Source organism: Carettochelys insculpta, chromosome 4, assembly GCF_033958435.1.
Source record: "Carettochelys insculpta isolate YL-2023 chromosome 4, ASM3395843v1, whole genome shotgun sequence".
NCBI lineage: Eukaryota > Metazoa > Chordata > Testudines > Carettochelyidae > Carettochelys > Carettochelys insculpta.
The window spans coordinates 35,330,924-35,351,612 of NC_134140.1; the positions used below are offsets into that span (position 1 = coordinate 35,330,924).

Consider the following 20,689-nt stretch of genomic DNA (forward strand, 5'->3'; position numbering starts at 1 on the left):
CTGGCAGGATGATGCTGGAGGAGGACACCGGGCTCTCGCTGGCCATCGCTCAGATCGTGCAGCGCCTGAAGGGCTCCAGCCTTCACTCCCAGCTGGAGCGGCAGGCCCGGGTGAGCCCCATCTTCGGCCGGCCGCCCCTCCATTCACCTGTCTCCCTTCCTGCTTCCCTTGCGGCCTTCTCCGTACGCCCCTCGCCCTGCCCCTTGTCTTCCAGCGGAGGCGGCGGGGCGGGAAGGAGCGTGGGGACCTTGTGCCTGCCCGGATGACGGGGACTGGAGCCAGACGTGCCCCAATCGTCACCCCCTCTGCAGGGCCGGGGACTCGGTGCTTAGGTGTCAGCGTAGTATTTTTAGCTTCTGCCTCTCAGGAGGGAGCTTTGGTCTGTGTGTGTTTAGGTTAGGGTTACGTTCGCACGCGTTCAGATTGCTCCATCAGGTGAATTGGGTCGAGTTTAAATTTTTACTTGGAGGTGCGTTTTTAGCTCCCTCATCCGCAGTTTTTAAAATGTATGGAAGTGTACATGTCTCATTGAGCTGGAAGGGACCGTCACTGACTCCCGTCCACTGCCCTCACAGCAGGACCTATCCCCGTCCTTGACGGTTTTTTTTTTTAAAATCAGTTTGCCCTAGATCCCTATAGCCTTCTGAAGGACTGAGCTCACACAACCCTGGGTTTAGCAGGCCAATGCTCAAACCACTGAACTGCCCTTCCCCGTCCCCATAAAAGGAAAAGTGAGAAGTAAGGAAAATAAATGCACTATGCAATAGAAGGTCATGGTGTTATAATTGATCCTTTGTTCCAGCCTGTATATTTCCACTGCAAGCTGCATCAACTTTTACTTTGTTGAAAAGAAATGGAAAAGATGCTATCCTAATATGTACCACCTTAGTGAGCATCAGATCCTCCTTATTGATGTGGATCAGCTGCAAATGTTATTAGGGTCTCAGATGAATTTGTAACCTAGAAGTCTGTAATCATATGTTCCCTGACCTCTCTTTCTGTGCATTGCATCTGGTTATGTTGCTTATGGCAATATCTGTTTGCATGAGCAGATGCAGCAAGGCAGAGAGACAAGTGTGATCTTATTTGCTGCATTTTCTTTTAAGAATTTTTATTTACCTTCTATTGCTGTTGATGTCTTAACTGTTTTCCTGAGGGCCTTTGTGTTTGATTTTTTTAAAATAGGCTTTTAAAAATTCTGTTTAAAATAAACAAGGTGAATTTTGGATTCTTTGCAGGAGATTCTCTTATACTTGTGTGCTTCTGAAGTACATTGTTGTGAATCAGGGCCCTGAGCCTGCAAACACACACATGCTTAACATTTTGAAAGACAGTATTTGGTCATTGCTTCAGGTTAATAATTCACAATACCTATATTTATCTGGATTAATTTTAAAGAGATTTATTGAACAGAACCAGCTATTTAAATGAACTCTGTCATTTTAAAGATACTGTGAATTAATTCATTTCTCACAGTCCCTTAGATTATTAATGCTGAAAATTTTTGAAAATCCAGGTTTTGTTATAATCTTTTTTTTATTGTTTTTCTCTTGGCCTGATGATAATACCAATTAAAGCAACTTAACTGTTGTCTGTATATCACTTTTATTTTCATGCTCTGCATTTCTAACTTTAAACAATTTTCTGCTATTACATTTTACAAAATTGTTTTTTTTTTTTGGTCACGATTTAAATTGTGAGACACATTTTAATTGAGTGTCTCTTATGTTGGACAGATGATCTATGCCTACACTGTAATTGTAGTTTGAAATAATTTATGCAAATTGTATAATTTATTTTGAGCTACCTTATTTCTAACTCGCTCCCATCCAAACAGCACCAAGGTTCGAAATAAGGGATTATTTTGAGATTTCTGGTATCTTTCTCATGGCAAGGGGTAGCAGAAACAGAATACCGTGTTTGAAATAGCACTGCTATTTCGAGCACAGCGTTCAGCTGAATTGCTATTTCGGGATGCATTTGTATCCTGAAATAGCAACAACAGTCTAGTCATAGCCCTAGCAATGATGTTTTAGTGGAAAGCCAAATTGTTGTTACTTCTGTTAGCATTCCTGTTTTAGACAAGGTTACATCCCACGACTGTCCAGATTTGACTTCCAGGATTCAGTGCTCTATTGATTTAATTGAAATCTTTCAGATTGTTTGGGTCCTATGTGGGATCATGTCATTTTCTTTTTATGTTAGGATAGTCTTTCCAGAGGATTATGCATTGGACCTTGTATTGTTTTCTTTATATTACTGCTGTCCCTGAATTTCATTGTTGTTAAATGCTCTTGAAAGGATTAGGTTTTTTTGGTAAATGTTGGTAAACATTTATTTCAGTATACACACACAAATTAGATTTTTTTTGTCATCAATGATAATGCAAATTTATATATAGGGAAAGTAAGAAAAATACTGCTTGCATATTTATTAGAATTTTTTAGGAAGGCTACTTACGTTGCGTATTGGGGCGTACGATGTTGACAGTTCATGTATTAACAGTTGCAAAGCTTTAAATTTTTGAGTCTCAATATTCATTGTAATTGAATAATTGCATGACTAGTTGTTGTCTAGCCTCCTCCATAATATCCCACAATTGTGAAATTTAAACAGGTAAAAATAAAAAATTACAAATAAACATATATAATTATGATGAATAGTATAGAAAAATTGTTATATAATTTATCTGCTGTTCCAGATTCTGCTCTCATACAGATTCAACAGTGTTCATTGACTTAAGTGCTATATTCAGGTCACGACAAAACATAAAAGAAAATTTATAATCTAAATATACAAGTGAAAACCAACATTAACAACAGAACAGAGCATAATGGTCACAGCCAATCCCAATCTTAAAAACTTCACAGAACATGTACATTTTTAGAAGTTTTATTGAAGGAAAAGGAAGGAGCTTGGCAAATATTAGTAGGGAGATTATTCTAGTCATATGGAGAAGGTAAAGGAAACGAATAGGGCAAAAAGAAGGCAGATTGTCTAGAATATAAATATTGCAAGCCCTTGGGAGATGAGGGCAGAGATTTAGAGTAGGATGAAGCTGGGCTGGAGCGTCCCCACCTGCAGCACACTGGGGGCTGCCATGGGTGGGGCTGCTGCAGTTTCACTTGAGTGCCCCTGCCTGCAGTGCTTCTGGGCCTGGGCCTGCTGTAGACAAGAGCAGCTCTGGCTGTGCTAGAGTGCCTCCTGGCCACATTGAACCATGGAGGGTTGGAGCAACCCCCTGACTGCTCCAGACCTTAACAGTTAACTGTAATCAGTAAGCCTCATCTGTTTAGGATGAGGCTTGCCAGTTAAATGTTAACATCCCTAGGATGAAGCATTGGAAGGATGCAACTTGAATTTAACATTATTTGATATGTACTTAGAAATGCTTTTGTAAGTATAGTAAACCCTCGAGTTACATGCGGGTTGTGTTCTTGCATCCCCTGGTTAACTCAAATTTTGGACAAGTTGAAGGGAGATGGGAATCAGGTGCTCCCCTGGGCCTTCAGGAGCCTTGAAACTGACCAGTTGGGCTGGTCAGTTTCTTGGCTCCCAGAGTGGCAGGGAGTGGAACCAGGTTGCAGCCTGGTTCCTCTGTCCCTGCCACATGTGGGACCCAGGAAAATGACTAGGCCAGCAGCCTTGGTCAGTTTCCTGGCTCCAGCCAGTGGAGGGGAACCAGGAAACTGACCAAGGCTGCTGCCCTGGTGAGTTTCCTGGCTCTGCAAGGGAGGGGACCTGGGAGCCAGACTGCCCTCTGGTTCCTGGCTCCCCACTGCCCTGGGAGCCAGGAAACTGACCAGCTGATGGGCTGGTCAGTTTCCTGGCTCCTGCAAGCCCCGGGGCAGCAGTCCCTGTCGGGGTGGCAGTTGCGTTAACCTGGCATGTATCTTGAGGGTTTTCTGTGTGATGAGCTGTTTTCTTGGGATTTGCCGTTTAAACGAATATGGAGAAAACGGAGGTAGTGTTTCTTGGCCCTGATTGCTATTGCTGTTGTTCAGTCATTTATTTTTGCTTTTTAAGCAGTTAACTTTGTATCCTCTACTTTTCCACGAATATGTATTCTCTTTAATCCTGAGTTAATTTATAAACCTCACAATTACCTTCCCCTTACAAATATAATTTCATGTGTTTTATCTTATCTCTTCTGATCCGTCTTGATGTTTTCTCTCTCATAAATGGTTGCATTGGTTTTCTTAATGGGTGGGAGAGGGATCCATGCCTTCTCTTTTTTGTGATTTGTTGCATTTTGTTGTTGTTAGTCTCAAATTACTGCTTAATTCAGGTCATTAAATTTGCTACCTTTGAAGCTGCAGACTGTGTACAAAATCTTGATATTTTTGTGCAAGACCCCTGAACTCCTGCTTATCTCTGGAATATGATCTATATTCTGGTCTGCTTGATAGGTACATTCATTGTCTGACCTGAATGTTGTGGTATAAATAAATCTGTACTAAACAGCATTATTGAACATCTCTCCATGAAGCCTCATTTTAGATAAATCTCAGCAAAACTGAGACATGCTTTGTTGTTGATACATTTTGGGGTACATTAAAGAAAAAAAGGGACTTTTAAAGAAGAGACATGATATCTCTTTTATTTCTTGAATTTTCATATGTGATATATTGCTTGTAGTATTTAGGATAATTAAGTTATCAAGCATCTAGTGGAAACAGCAACTTCAGGGATCTTTGGTATCAAGTTTATTTCAGATGCTACAACCTTGCATAAATATTTGTAGTTATCTTTGGTTATTTATTTTCATGGCAAACTGTCTGTAACCCAATAGTATTAAAAAGGTTTGAATAGGCTTCTGAGTCACAGTAATTAGAGGGCAAGCACTAAAGGCTAGCTTCATAAAGTGGACTTAAACCTTCTTGCCCACCAGAATTCATAACCCACAGTTAGGCAACCAACTTTGCCATACAATGCATGGGGGAAAATCATACACTTAAGAAAGGGATTCTCAGAAGCTCTGTGCCAGTCGCAAATGAAATGCGAAAGAAAGAGACAAGACTTAACCTCTTTGGGGATCATCTGAGCACTAGGTACCAGACTGAAAGGCTGGAGGGCACTACTTCAGATTTTCATCCATGATCCCTCCCCTGGAGTTCAGTGCCTAAGACAGGTCAGCCTCTTCTTCACAAAAAATGAGAAGGAGTGACCCACAAACACCCTCAGGTCACTCACTTGGAATTCAAATCCCTGCTCTATCTGATTTGGTGTGAACCCAGGTTTCCAATATCTCTAGTGAGTTGCCTGACCACCAATGTCTTGGCTGTAATGGAGTGCACCTCTCTCAATCTCTACTGTTTATAAATGTTTTGAAATGCCTTATTACCACTTCTGACAGGAGGGGGTGAGTGTAGAAGCAGCCCAGAGGTGGCTAAATGGAGAAGGTAGAGCATACTTCGATAAGATAGAAAGGATCATGAGGAATCTTAAAGTATGGATAAGACAGTGTATGGCGAAAGGAGAGCGTTTTGAAGTAACTAAAGAGGGGAAAGGAAATGACGGTGATTGAAATGACAACCCAGGGAAGTGACATCTGCAGCCTTTTGATGTACCTGGGGTGGGTGCCAAAAAGGTCAAAGAAAATGGTGGGGTAATTAAGATTGGAAATAAAGGTCTGGACAAGGCTTTTAATGGCTTTGGGGAATGTTTTTGAAAGATAAGTGGCAAGGTATTCACACTACCTGCATGGGTGATACTAAAGGAAGGGCAGATGGTCATCATAATAGCTTAGGTGGACAGACTGTGAGATCGCATAGTCAAGACAACTAGTTTGATGAAATTTTCTTGGTTTTAAGAGTGATTGATATTGATCTTTACTGACATGAAAGTTCAAATTTAGAAAGTGATTAGCTATGAAATGCAACATTATGTACCAAAAGCTAAATAATGGTAGGCTCATCATTCCTCATAATTAATACATGTTTATGTGTCATATTTAACAAAGGATTTATTGTCCTGTATTTTTAATAGAGATTACAATCCTTTTGCCTATAGTGTTCAACAGTGACATTTGCAGTAGGGGTAGTCTTCATATTGAATACTATTATGGGTATGTTAAACAGATTAAGAAGTTCAGAAACAACATCAGTTTGATTCACAGCAGACCCTAATTAATAATGTGGGAATAGATGCGTATCTTATTTGTAAATCTCTCATTAAATGAAACCTAGGAAATTGATCAAAACTGCAAAAATTATCACTTAAAACCTATCCAGCATTCTCACAAGTGTGCAAAATTTAAAATGACCTATATCCTCCCTAAATGCCAAGACTAATTGTTACTTGTGCTCAGTTGTTTTCCATTTCAATTGCTAGATCATTTGTACTTGTATATGGACAGTGATTCACTTTACCACTATAGTGTTCCCTAGCCATTAGACACACATTAATGTAGAAACGCTCAAATGCAGACAAGGCAATGGGCGTCTATGTGAATCAGGTTTCTATAATCAAAAACTTGCTTGGTTATGTATAAAGCTATACCAGATAGGTAATACATATAATTAAATATACATAACTTTGTTTTTGAAAACGGGGTTTTAATTAAAATCTAATCAAAATCAGTAAGTGGGCTTTTCTGGGTTTTGGTAATATAAGTTGCTTACCGAGCAAACCTGCAGATATTTTCTTATGAGTGCTTTGAGAGAGTGGTATGATGAGCGAGAGACCAACAATTAAAGTTGAAAACGTTTGGCACTTAGGTGAATCTAACCAGAAAAACGGTAGAAACCATATACAAAAGTCATAGCACTAATGTAAGAAAAAAAGACTCAAAATGGAAGTCTGAAAATATTTAGAACTACTAAGTGGTCATCAGATTATATTGTCACATCTGTTGCATATACGGTAGAAAAAGGGGTGTGATTGAGGAGAGTACGATATCCACTCCTGAAACACAGAATCAGGTGATCACAGGAGCTATTAGGATGAAGTGTGTTTTTACTCTAAACCATGGTGTTCTGAAAACTTCTAGGGCTTTGCTAAGGGACAGAAAAGGAAAAAAACCTTCCCACTCCCATCTCATTAAAGAGCTAACAAATGATTGGAACGACCTAGTAGACAATACTATTTAGAATGGATATTTTTATGTTGTTCAGAATTCGTTCTTCCATTAATTGGTAACTGTCAAAATGTGCTGAGATTCTACTTTGGTATTTAATTGTAGTAAGATTAGGTTTAAGCAAAATTTTGGGCTTTTTCCTTATTTTATTAGTCTGCCTGTATAGATCAAAGAATATTTATGTCATAATTCAAAATAGAAAGCTTACTCTCTTGTCTGCTTTATTTATTTATTTATTTATTAGAGTAGTCTACACAAACCAGAAATCAAACTTGAATCACTGAAGGAAGACATTAAGGAATTTCTGAAGGCCTCAGGTTTGTAACATTTCATTCAGTTCAGTTGATAAGTCTGTAGAAGTCTAAACACATCTGTGAATAAATATAGATCTAATATTCTGTAACTCTAGATGATAGAATTTACATTTTCTTTTAAAAATGTTGTAAAACATTAGATACAGAAAACATTGCAGACTAAGGCTCTTACGGTCATTTTTTTTTTTTTTTTTTTTTTTTTTTTAAATTAGGACATTTAATTTCTTTCTCATGTTGAGAGGAGCCCTTCACATCTCGGGCTGGACCCAGGCAACCTGGGGCTGGATTGGGTATGCCTGGTGGGGAGGAGGAAGAAGCTCTGTGTGGTGCTGTTCCCCCTCCCTCTCTGTTGGGAGGAATGGCAGCACAGGGAAGCGCTTACCTGTAGACTTTTCCCCCTGCTGCTTGCATTGGCTAGAGTTGCGGCCAATGGGAATAATGGGAAGTGGTGTGCGGGTGCCATAGTGGATACAGATCCCCATGTGAGCTTGGGGAGCAGTGCCAGCTAAACATCCCTCTATCTCCCTCCTGCATCCCTCCTCCTGACCAGACCCACCACCCCCAGCCCACTCATGCATCATACCTCCTACCAGATCCTACCTCCTGCCATACCCAGACTCTAGGAATCTCCATTCCTAGAGGTTTTTGAGTCCTGGTTTGACAGAGTCCTGGCTGGGATGATTTAGTTAGGGTTAATCCTACTTTAAGCAGGGGGCTGGACTAGATAGCCTCCTAAGGTCCCTTAGAGCCCTAGGATTCTATGATTCTATACCCTGCAACCCCATCTAGCACTCTTCTGCACACCCAACCCCTCATTTTGGCCTTACTGTAGAGCCTGGGGAACCTCACAAAATATACTAGCCCTGTCCCCCAGAAGAGTTAATCTAGCTTGACGGGGAGCCCTGAGCCTGTGTCCTCTCTGTCTTCTGATAGAGCATATGGGGAGAGAGGTGATTTAGTTGGGGGTCACACCAGTGAGGGTTACGTGTTTGTTTATTTATTTATTGCTTCTCATTTTTGTGTGGCCCCTGACTGATTTTTCAGTGAGTTAGTGGCCAAAAAAGATTCCCCATACTGGCCTCATTGCTATGTCAACTTTCTGAATCAGAAAGCTGTGCCCTACACGTGCTAACTACTTGAATTCATTTGACCTAAAGAATGCAATAATCAGTGTTCTACAGTTATTATTTTTCTCTAAGTTTGCATTTAAATAATATATAATATTGTGTAAATAATATGATAGTGTAATTGAAGAGTGTATTGTAATGCTTTGAACCATGGAGCAGAAATAAGAGAGAACATTCTTTAGTCCTGTGCCTTTATGGAGAACCTGAAAGAGAGAGGTAAATTTAGGTAGATGTGGAATTGAATTCAACACTGGATACTTCAATGAATCTGAAACATGGCCTTGATTTTTGTACTTCAGATATTTAAAGATTTACTTGTTTACAAAATGATTACCTTCTTGCTTTTTTATTTAAGCAGGCTGGGAAAAGAAGCTTCAGAATGCTGTTTATAGTGAACTCAGCGTGTGAGTTTTTTATTCAGTATTTTTATTACATATGCTTATGTAATGTCTGTCTGATATATCTGTATTATTTTGCAAGACCATTATATGTATATGTCATGCTGGGGTCGGGGGGGGGGGTCATCTAGTAACGTTCGTGTTTTTTAATGCAGTACACATTTCTTTTCTACTCCCAAATCAGATGACTTCGAATGAGGCTTAAACTGCAAAGGGCTTAAGCTACTTTCTAAAATTGAAGTAGGCCCCTAAGTCACTTAGGTGGTTAAAAATGTCTGCAAGATCTAGGTTGATCCTATTGAAGACATAGGTGAACAAACAAGGAAGTGAATACAACTCAAGGATTTCTTTCTTTTTGCATTCTAGTTTTGCTTTTATGAAAAGATGTAGAGTTTATTTCCATAAGTATACTTCAAATGTTGGGGGCGGGGCGGAAAGAATGGCCTTTTGCTTATGGTATTGACTCAGGAGATCTTGGTTCCATTCTAGGCTTTGCTAAAGACTTCCTGTGTGCTGTTGACCAAGCACTTTATCTTTTCTGTGCCTCTGTGCCCCAGCTGTAAATGTGATAATACTACTTCTTATATCCTGTCTTTAGATGGTATGTTTTTGGAGCAAGGATTATCTGTTAAGTGTTTTTATATTACCTGGCACACTGGGACCCTATGGCTTTGGGTAATCTTAAGGCACTGGTGTAATACACATTGTGATTTTGTTAACACCTGGATAAATCAGAAGAAAAGGGATATACTTGTTGTGATATTTATATTTTCCCTGCATCTTGTGGAGCTGTCTAGTATTAAGATGTAGGTATTTCTCCAAGTGGATAATTTTATAGTTGTTGTTTACATCACACTTGAAAACATCTGAACCTGAGTTCAGCCAATATGTTCTTGTTTAAGGTGAGTTCCTGCAGGTACCCAGATGTATGAGATGCCTCACTACTACTGGTCTTAGCATCAATAAACTTTTACTATGCCTGCTGTTGGTCAGCTCGCAACTCCATTGGCCATGGGCAAAACAAATGGTTGCTTCTAGGCCTCTCGGGCTACACTGTCACTTGGCCTCCAAGCATCTCCCTGGAGCTTTCAGATTCTGGTCCGTTGAACACAGTATTCACAGATTTGCTGTTTCCAAAGAAACTGTACACCTCAGCTTACTAGTTCTACCTCAGATCACTGAATAGGAACAGAGAGATAGTGGTGTTAGCCTGCACTCCAACAAAACAAAGCAGCAGAAATGTAGCTCTTTATAGACTAACAAAATGATTTATTCGGTGATGAGCTTTCTAGGGACAGACAGGTGGGTCTGTTCCACGAAAGCTCATCACCGAATAATCATTGTGTTAGTCTTTAAAGCGCTATGTTTCTTCTGGTTTGTTTTCTCAGATCACTGCCTCACTTGACACCACAGCCTTTAGATATGCTTATAGTGAAATAAGTTCATTTATTAAGGTATACAGATTCAAGTAGAAGCAGTAACAAGGAAACATATGGGTACATATAAAATCATAACATTCATTCTAATTTACAATGTACTCTCATGTTTTGTAAAATATGGCTTATTTCATGTCCTTGCAGCACTTCACATCCAAGTTAGGTCTGACCCTCTTTCATGAGACACAAGCATGCTGTTAATTTGCCTCTCTTGATGAGGAATTAAATTTGTCACTTTGCGGTTCAAGACATTCCAGAACAATCCTTTATCTTTATTCATGGGTTGAACAACCACCCTACTGTTTTTGTTCTTTGTAGATGACATATCTTGTAGGTTTTACAATCTTTTCTTTTACCTGTGGCTTAGTATACAAATAGGCATAGCTGGGAGGCACACAATACGCAAATGTTCAAACAAGGCAGTAGATGTCTCTTATCCTTTACTTTTCAAGCAAGCTTCTAGGGTGTGTCAGCTCCTGGTTATCTGTCTGTGTCCCAGATCCAAGGGGAGCCAGCTAAGATTGATTACTTAGGCCCAAACTCCAGAGAATGGGAGAGCTACTCCCCAAAGCTGGTGGTTATTACAAAACTTAGATTTACCAAACCAGCAAAAAACAGCTCGGCTGCATCTACACTAGCAAGCCCTTTTGAAAGGATGGCTTTAGAAACTAAACGTCGAAAGACAACCTTTTGACAGTGAGCATCCATGCAGGCACACAGGGAGCAAAGGTCTGACCTGCCCCTTTGAAAGGCCCAATCACTCTTTAGAAAGAGAGCATCCACATGGCCCAGGGCACCCTTTCAAAAGAACAGGGCCAGGAAACGCCATGGGCAGGGTCGCATGGTGGACAAGCCCTTCTGGGGCCATCGTCCCCGACCAGGTGGCCGCATCCCGGGCCTTGCAGTTGCTCTGGCGGAGCTCCTTGACTTTTGACTTGATTTGGTCCAGGGTGCAGGTGGGGTGTCCCCAGTCAGTGATGCCCTTCAAGAGCCATTTGAAGGCCGCGGCATTGTGGCACCAGACCCCTGTCTGGTGCAGGACTTCTTCATCTTCTCGTAAGGAGAGGAGGTCCCAGAGCTTGGCCTCCATCCAGGAGGGGATCTGGCGCTTCGGGGCATGGCTCACCTTGTGGAAGGGCTCCCTTGTCTGCTTGGGGGACCCTGCGGTAGACAGGGGTCCAGGTTGCTGGCCATGGAGCCGGGGAGCACAGAGGGCTGGCAGAGGTGTCATGACAGGGAGCAGGCTCTGCAGCAGCGTGGGCTCCCTGCTTGCCTGTACACTCTCCACTGCTTGCCTGGGGGTTTGTGGGAGCCTGCATCTTTAAACATGGCCAGACGCCAGAGCCATAGAGCTCCACTTGTTCTGTGAGCGGTGCCACTGCCTGCTAGCTGAGTGGTGCCATGGAGGACTCCCTCTTTTGAAAGAGCCATCCGTGGACTGTCTATATGTGCTCTCCTTTAAAAGAGTCTTTCGAAAGGTGGTGCTCTTCCTACCGTGGAAACGGATGATTGACTTCGATGGAACAGCCCCTTTCTTTCAAAGTTAATTTTGAAAGATCTTGAGGTGTGTGTAGGTGCACTGCGGGAAGTTTCGAAAGATGGCCTTCTTTCAACGTTACTTTCGAATGTACTTGCTAATGTGGACGTGGTCCTACTGTATTACCTCTCTGGTTACCCATAAGCCAACAACACATTTCTCTTCAATCAACCCAGCCTTAGCCCTCTGCCTACACAGTCACATCAAATATGATGAGGATCACTGAAGATCTTGTTCATTATATAAGAAAATTCTACCAATCCCAAAGGATCAGAAACATGGCTTTCCAGGTTAATCACTGTTTCATATATTAGCCCAAATACATGCTTAATATCAAATCTTATTAACTAAACTACAGTTTATTAAAAAGGAAAAGAGGAGGTTAGAAGAGATCAGTATACATACAGGCAGGAATACAATTGTGAGATCAGATTCATAGCAGAGCTGTTGAGCTTTGCAGTTGCAAAGATTTCTTATAGAATTAATCCATAGGTTGTAGTCCAATGTTCATATTCAGGGTGCATCCACGTGAGCTTGTCGACTTTAATCTGACGAGTAACACATCTCCTGGATGAAATTTAAGAAGATTATAGATTAAGAGGATCAGGCCCTAAGTGTATGTGTATAGTCCCAGGCTTCTCTTCACAGTTCAGTGTCTTTGGATAAAACAAACAAGCAGTCCTGTAGCACTTTAAAGACTAACGAAGTAACTTATTAGGTGATGAGTTTCATGGGACAGACTCGCTTCTTCAGATCTGGAAAATTCTGATAAATGTCAACTGACACAAAGAGAATTCAACAGAAAGATAGAATTAAAAATGCTCTGTGATAGTTTAAGAGAAAAACAGGCAGTCCCAGAGACTTCCGAATGCAGGTTTCCCAAACGTCACCAGGAGATTGGCTATAAGAATTAACATAAGATAATTGCCTGTCATTCACATGGGATTTGCTACTCACTCAAAGAGAGAAAGAGGAGTTCAGTGGTTCTTAAAGACTCACAATTTTATTATGGCATACGCTTTCATGAATTGAAATTCTATTTATCGGATGTATTAAGAGAAAGGAAAAGAAACCTATAGGAGGGGCATAACCACTACAGGATAGACCCAACAAAGAAAGCAGAATACCACTGGCCATTCCCTACAGCCCCCAGCTAAAAATCTCCCAAATGCATCATCAAGGATTTAAAACCTATCCCAGATGATGATCCCTTGCTCTCAAAGACTACGGAGGGCAGGCCACTCCTTGCTTACAAACTATTCCCCAAGAAGAAAAAAAATTCACCACCAATTACGTACCCCACTGATCAGGGAGCCAGTCCCTGCTACAAACCCTGTTGTCCGATCTGTCCACACATCTACACTAGTTGCACCATCTAGGACCTGACACTATCAGCCATACCTGCAAAAGCTCATTCATGTACCCATCCAATGAAGTGTTATTTTCCAGCAGTACCCCTCTGTCATGTACCGTGGACAAACCAAACTGTCTCTACACAACAGAATAAATGGACCCAAATCATACATGAAGAATGGTAATATACAAAAACTGGAAAGTGAACAAAATGAGGCTGCAATGTGAAATTACTGAGCTGGAATTCATATGCAAATTTGACACAATCAGAATGGGTCTGAATAGAGATTGCCATCAGATTACCAAATTACCATTTCCACTGTAGATGTTCTTACCTTCTTATGCACATCCACCCTGATAGAATTAAGTATCTGAGAGGTAGCCGTGTTAGTCTGTAGCTTCAAGAGGGCCCTCCCTCTTACTGGGACCCCTCTCTTTAAATACCCCTCTGAAACCACCCCCTCACTCATGCATCTGGCGAAGCAGATCTTTGCCCATAAAATTTTATGCTCCAAAATATCTGTTAGTCTATAAGGTGCCACAAGACTTCTTGTTGTTCTTGAAGCTACAGACTAACACGGCTACCTCTCGGATACTTAATTCAATCAGGGTGGATGTGCATAAGAAGGTAAGAACATCTACAGTGGAAATGGTAATTTTGGTAATCTGATGGCAGTCTCTATTCAGACCCATTCTGATTGTGTCAGATTGGCATATGAATTCCAGCACTTAGGTCACATGGCAGCTGATAGGCAAGCTTGGAGAATGTGATGAAAAACACAGGATGGACTAAAGTCTAAGATAATCGTACTTTAAAATTTATTGGTAACATTTGATTTATTTTATGAATATTTGTGATGTGATTAACAGTTTTTTGTAAAATACCTTCTATTTATGTTCTGTTTCTTCTAAATTTCTTGCCTATAGATGTGAATATTTATTTTACATCCTTGAAATTCTCTACATACATAGTAAGATAGGAGTCTGCATTTTATGTGAAGTCCACTCTTTCAAGTTTAGATTACCGTCCACAAAATTATTCATTGTTTTATCCAAGAGGCAGAAATTACATTTGGGTTCATGAATGTGAACATTTCATCTGTGCCAGAGATTTACAGTACCCTCGGCTATTTCTTTTCTAATTAAGATAATGAATATCTATAATGCAAAGATAGGAAGTGCAATTTCACTTGTTGATGTTGATCTTTTTTTTCCCAAGGTCGGAGGTTGACCATGGGTGTAGAATTATTACTGCATATGCTGTACTTATTCTAAAAGTAATTATAGAGAGATGAAAAGTAGTTCAAAGATTACTCTGAAGAGCTCACAACATCAGTTTATTTAACAATAATCTAAACATTCAAAACATAATGTTGTTTTCTTAAGGTTCCCTTCACCCTGTCATCCAGCAGCTCCTCCTGAGCACATGAAGGAACCCTTAGTGTACATGAGGAAAGCACAGGTTGGTTGTTGTCAATCTTTCTGTTGTTTTGTAGTTCTATGATTCTGTGATTATTCACGTCATTCAGTAAATTGTTCTACCTATTCTATCCAATTGTTGTTCATTCCAGAGATTCTTCCAGTGTATCTTAATTTGATGTTTTGTATTTTTGAGGGTTATTTCTTTGGAGGCAGAGACTTTGTGTCGTTGAATACATAGCATAGTGTCAGCACTTAACAAATAAGTAGCTAACACATCCATTTACTTTTTATTGAAAATAACAGCTTTTCCTGGTATGGACTAAAAATTGTAAGTTAGACAAATGTGTCTATTGAAGGTGTATGTCAGTGAGTTCACTGTTGTAGTTAGTGTTATGAAAGCACATGTAGCATTTTCCGTAACTCAGTTCTGCTTATGAAATGTCAGTTTCTCTTCTAGAACAAATGTGAATGGAGGAAAAGTGCTATGTTGACTTCTTTCATGTGGACAGCAGTGCTTGGAATGTCTTTCCTGAATTAATTACTTTCAAATCCTACTTGAAAATAAATTTCTTCAATCAGCCTGACAGAGGGTGACAGTGGTCCTTTAGGAGGCATTAGAGCCACTACAGCTATGACTTATAAGCTACCTCCTAATTGGCTTTTGAAATAAGGCACTTGGGCCATATAAATGAAGGTGTGCCTGAGGACAGAGTGAATCAGTCTGGAAAAGAGGCTGGTGAGAGCTAAGGGGTTAAATGAGGAGAGAGCAAGGAGACTTAGCTGGAAATCAGGAAACTGAAGAAGGTTTCTGGAGAAAGCTGTGATAACAAGAAAACTCTCTGCAGACTCTTCCTGGAAGAAGAGTGAAATTGGCAGGAATCTGGCAGGGGGAGATAGAGAACCATGACCACAGAAGGCTGGAAAGGGTTAAAGGCTTAGATGACCAGAAGGAAATGCCTACTGGCTCTCTGATTTGAAGCCAGAGAGTCAGAGAGGGCTAAAGGCTGGGACTGAGGTGTGATGAGATATGCTGGAGATGGACTGGAGAACTGGAGCATGGTGACAACTGCTGGGGCTGTATTCAGTTAGTTGTATACATGATTTGGATTCTGGGAAATTATGAAGTATATTTGGAAGACTTTTATTATGATTTGTGTGTGTAGTGTTTTTGTAATAATTTAACCCCAAAAGATGCAACATGTGAAGTATCTGCAGGATTGATTGAAAGCCCACAGATGTCAACAGGAATTTTTTTCATTGACTTAAGTGGGTTTTGGATCAGGCCTTCTTTTGTGAGTTGCTCAATGTCTTCAACTCCCAGTGGTTTAATTAGCAGAAGATTTTGTATCATGTTAATTGTTTTCTAGTATTAGGGCCTTACTGCCTACTCCTGTAAAGATTTAGGCACTCATTGGGTCCATTTGTGTGGTAAAGTTAAGGATGTGCGTTTATTTATGCAGAACTGAAGCATTAAACTGTAAGTTCCGAGAGGCAGCTGCTTTGCTCTTCTATTTGAGTGCTTGATACATATTTTGTACAAGTTTGTTTGGCTCCAGATATCAGGCTTAGTAAATACATTTGTTTTAAACAAATAGTATTTTTTACAGAATCTAGTATCAATATTAATGTTTCAGTGATTTTTAAGAAAATACTAGTACTAATAAAGAATTTGAATGGACTGGTCTTAAAAACCAAACCCTTCTTCCTAATATTTTTGTAAGTCAGATGGACTAAGAAAGAAAAAAAAATCTGTATAAGTAACACTGGTACTCACTAGTCTATTTTCATTGAGAGTGGTGTCCAGCAGCCTGGCTGGGGTTGTCAACCAGGAGGCAAGGGTCGACAGTCCAGCTGAGCCGGCGGTAGGTGTGTCAGTTGGGGTAAAAACACAGCCAGCAGAAGGGCAGGGTGGCAGTCTGGGGGGTCCAGAAACAGGGAATCTCCCTTCTTTCAGACTGAGTCAGGTCACAACAGTGCTGGATGAGGGCAGACCACCAACCTGTGGTTGATAATACATTAATTTTGTCTATTATTAGACCCAGTTTATGTAAGTTCTTACTGCAGGGAGAACTCATGCTTATCTCCACATTGAGGAAGAGAGTAAATTTTTATGAGACTGAGATGAGCACATTTTAATATTCTGTGCAAGACAATAAAACTTTGAGTCTGCACCCCAATAAAAGTGGGCAACTGAGTGCTAGGGGAAATTCCTTAAACTGAGTCTTCCCAGAGCTGATCTCAGTGTCTCTTACTCCTGCAGTTGGTTATGGCCCTGCTTGTGCATGTGTGCTAAAGGAGACTTAATAGCCTGTGTCTGCATGATGAGTAAAAGGGCGCCCATGCTGGCGTAACAGGCAGGTTCAATGGTATTTGAGCGCATCAGAGCCCCCCTTGAAATGGGACAACCTGTGACCTTCTCCTCTCTTTGGAATGTTCTTGAGTCCTTTACAAACAACAGATCTGACTTTAGCTTATCTGATGAGCCAAAATTACCTTCAAGTATAGAGCACAATTGCATGGGGTGTAGGTTTTATGGAATTTGTTCCAAAAGCCAACGTGAGTGGTTCTGATGGTGTTGGTGCGGTATGTGTTGAGCAAGGAGAGCCTACTTAGGACTCCAGGCACTGTGATAGTGGCTGTATTGTGACAGGTGGCTGGTCTTCATTTCAGGTTTTTTGATGTGGTAGTATGGTGCTTTTTGAAATGTTCTGAAGAAGTAAAATGACATTGATAATGTTTTATATGTGAGTACAGGAGGGTTTGGCTGTACTGACATGTACACCAGAAAGATAGACTCATATAAACTGAAAAATAAATTTGTGAAAAGAAAATAGGAACCAATAAAACCACTTCTTTTCTTCCCCACTGCTTGTGAAAGTCTGTAGATAGTCTCAGTCTAATAAGAGGTGTGACTTAGCATCCAACTCCATCATTAGAAAGTCCAGCAGTTAGTGCATGCAATCAATTGCTTCGGTGCCTAATGATCAGAGAAGGTGGGTCTTTATATCTCCTAAGTACACAGTTTGATTCCTCAGCTCAGGCTATAGAGTCATGCTTTTTATCTCTAGAGGTCCTGGTTAAATCTATGGTGTTTGCAAAGATGGTGTACTAAGCAGCAGGCAGACTGGCAGGTGAAAGGGGCTGGCTGGAGGTACCCTACTGAGATAGGGACTGCAAGGGGCTGGCTGGAGGTACCCTACTGAGACAGGGACTGCCCCCGCCTAAAGTCTCCCACCCCAGAGCACCATTTGGAGAAAGCCAGGGGTGTATATGTGCATGTGATGTTGACAATTCATTTTAATAGTTTTAAAGCTTTATTTTTTAAAAATCTCAGCATTTACTATCATTAAGGAATTATTGGGGGCTGCAGGTGCACATACTACATACTCCGCTGTTCTTTTTCCCCTGACAATTAGGGACGGAGGGGAAGTGCACAGCCTGCATGCATTCGTCTCACTCCCAGCTCTTGGGAGGAGGGGCAGAGGATGGGAAGGGGAAGAAGAACATGGCGGTGGTATGTGCAGCTGTATTGCCTCTGCCCGTCTTCAAAAATAGCACCCATCTCCTTCCTGCACTCACCCCTACATAGAATTCAGCCCCTGCCCTGACTTCCGCACCCAGACCCCTGCCTTGAGCCCTTTCCAACTCCAGCCCTGATTTCTGTGCCCCAAAGCAACTACACTGATCCCCTCACACCTTCAGCCCCCATCCTGACTCCTGCACCTTTCATCCTCCCTTCTGAGCACCACACTTTTCAGACCCCTGCTTTGAGCCCCTCCTCATACCCCCATCCCTGACTCCTGTACTCCCCCACATTCCTATTCTGCCTCCTGCACCTCTTCCCACATCCCCCCCGTCATGCCCTGAGCCCTCTGCATTCCACTCCACACTTACATTTCTTACAGATACTGTCATATTGCATCCCCCATCCGCCTGCTTTCTGCTCCTTTTCCTCCAGGTGGGGGTGGTATGACACTATCCATTAGAAACATAAGTTATTTTCACCCTGGGTCAGACTAGATGATCGTAATGGCTCCTTCTGTCCTCAAAACCTACAAAGCCTGTCTAGGGATGGAGGTATTTTACTGTTTAAAAACGTTTTCTCCCAGTGTTTAATTGGGATGGAGGGGGTGGATTTATTGGTGTTTGTTCACATAACTGGTTGATTTCTTTACATATACCTTGTTAATACGAACTATGGATTTAAATAAACCTCAAACTTGGATTTTATGCATGTATGTTTTATCCATTATCCCCAATGTTCATGTGTGGCTTGCCATCTTAAACTGCAGTGTCTGTGAAGCAGGGACTTTGATTTCATGTGTGTGGGCCAAGTGAACTTAATGGGAATCTGTCCCTTTTCTTGAGTGGTGTTTGCATACAGAGAATGTTAAAATCCCTAATTAGGGTGTGTGCTCAATGAAATTCCTCATATGCAGTATCAAGTAGCATTATCAGGATAAAGCTATTAAAACAGCATTTGAGATGGAATTAATTTGGCAAAAAACAAATACAAATCAAATATAAGTAAATTCAGTGCTATCACAGTATTAATGAACCTTTATGGTCTAGATCCTCAGATGATGTAAACTGGCCCTGATCTGTAGATTTCAGTGGAACTATGCCAATTTACACCAACTGAGAATCTAGCCTAGTGTGGAAAATTTGAAAATATGCTACATTTATGACTGGAATCTGATTCCTCTAAAAGCTATTTATTTGTTCTCTCTGTTGTTAAGGTACTACCTTTTATTTTTAATTTCTTATTTGAGAGCTGCTGTCTTTGCCTAGTAAGGACTTGATTTTTTACTGATAAATGTTGATAAACATTGATTTCACTATTCACACACAAACTGATGAAGAGTAATTCCATCTAAAATCAAAATTTACAGATGGTTACAGTAAGAAAAAGGCAGCTTGAGAACTTGTTAGTGTTTGCTATAAGGCTGTTTGTTTTGTATGTTTGCATGTGATGTTAATTCATTTTTAATAGTCATAAAGCTTTAATTTTTTAAATCTCATTATTTACAGTCATTAAGGATTTATTGGCTGACTCTAAGATAATTTCCAACAGTTTGGGAAAAGATATTTACTGTCTCTTTCTCTATGTTCCCAAGGCTGAATGGGGCATTATTTTATATAGTACACTTTCCGGAGCATGCTTCTCCAGTATTATGGTAAAATGTAAAATTAATGGTTACCAGTATTAAAGGTAGGCTGGGCACTGGCATTTCTTTCAAGAGTCAGTATCTATAAAGCATAGACTTTTTAAAGAACATACAGTGTAGTGAGCAGCCTCATTTTGTTGGTTCTTTGTTACTTTGTGGCATAAACAATTTTTTCATTGTCCACTGAAAAACATTCACATTTGTAAATACCCATATAAACTTTTGGCAGACGTCATCATTTCTTTTAAAGTTGTTCTTTGATTAGGCTGGGCTATTGTAATAAATATAAATGGTGGGACAGGAAGGAAGTTCTGTGTTTCATTAAAAAATGCTCATGTGTTACAGGGAAGCTGGGAGAAGCGAATTCTCAAGAGTCTAAATAGCATGTGCACAGAACTCAGTATCCCATTAGCACGGAAGGTACTGTGATTTTTATTTTACCTTTTTAAAGTGAATGTAGAGTTCATGCCACTTTGTATCTTTGTAAACTATGTATCCTTTGTAAACTATGATCCTGATCCTGTCAAAACTTACCTCATGCATAGCTTTGCACGTACACAGTTCCACCGATGTCAGGAATTGTCGCATTAGAACCTAAAATTTTCTGGGACAGATTGCAGGGATGTAATGATAGTGTGAAAATGTCCTCGCTGGTGTGCTTCCATTGTACTCTGGAAGGACCATCTTGGGAAGGAAGAGCCTTAAATTTTTCTCTGGGCTGTTGTAGTGATTGGCCATTGCTGGGAATACCATGTTGGGAAGTCAATTGATGGGTTGTTTTGGTGTGATGTAGACAGTAATACACACAGGTGGGATTCAAATTCTCACTCATTGGCCAATGAACAACCAATAATTG

The 20,689-nt window shown here is 40.6% G+C and overlaps 1 protein-coding gene across 6 annotated transcripts in view; it reads left to right on the top strand.

Annotated features, from left to right (window-relative positions):
• TBC1D19 (TBC1 domain family member 19) overlaps nucleotides 1-20,689 on the top strand; it is a 108,535-nt gene continuing 87,846 nt past the window's right edge. For all 6 annotated transcript variants that reach the window (XR_012645240.1, XM_074991774.1, XM_074991775.1 and 3 more), the window contains exons 1-5: nucleotides 1-110; nucleotides 7,323-7,395; nucleotides 8,878-8,923; nucleotides 14,630-14,705; nucleotides 20,179-20,253. Coding sequence is in view for 5 of the 6 variants with exons in the window: in XM_074991774.1 (XP_074847875.1) it covers nucleotides 9-110; nucleotides 7,323-7,395; nucleotides 8,878-8,923; nucleotides 14,630-14,705; nucleotides 20,179-20,253 (372 nt within the window). In the remaining variant the exon portion in view is untranslated. The remainder of the gene's footprint in view (nucleotides 111-7,322; nucleotides 7,396-8,877; nucleotides 8,924-14,629; nucleotides 14,706-20,178; nucleotides 20,254-20,689) is intronic.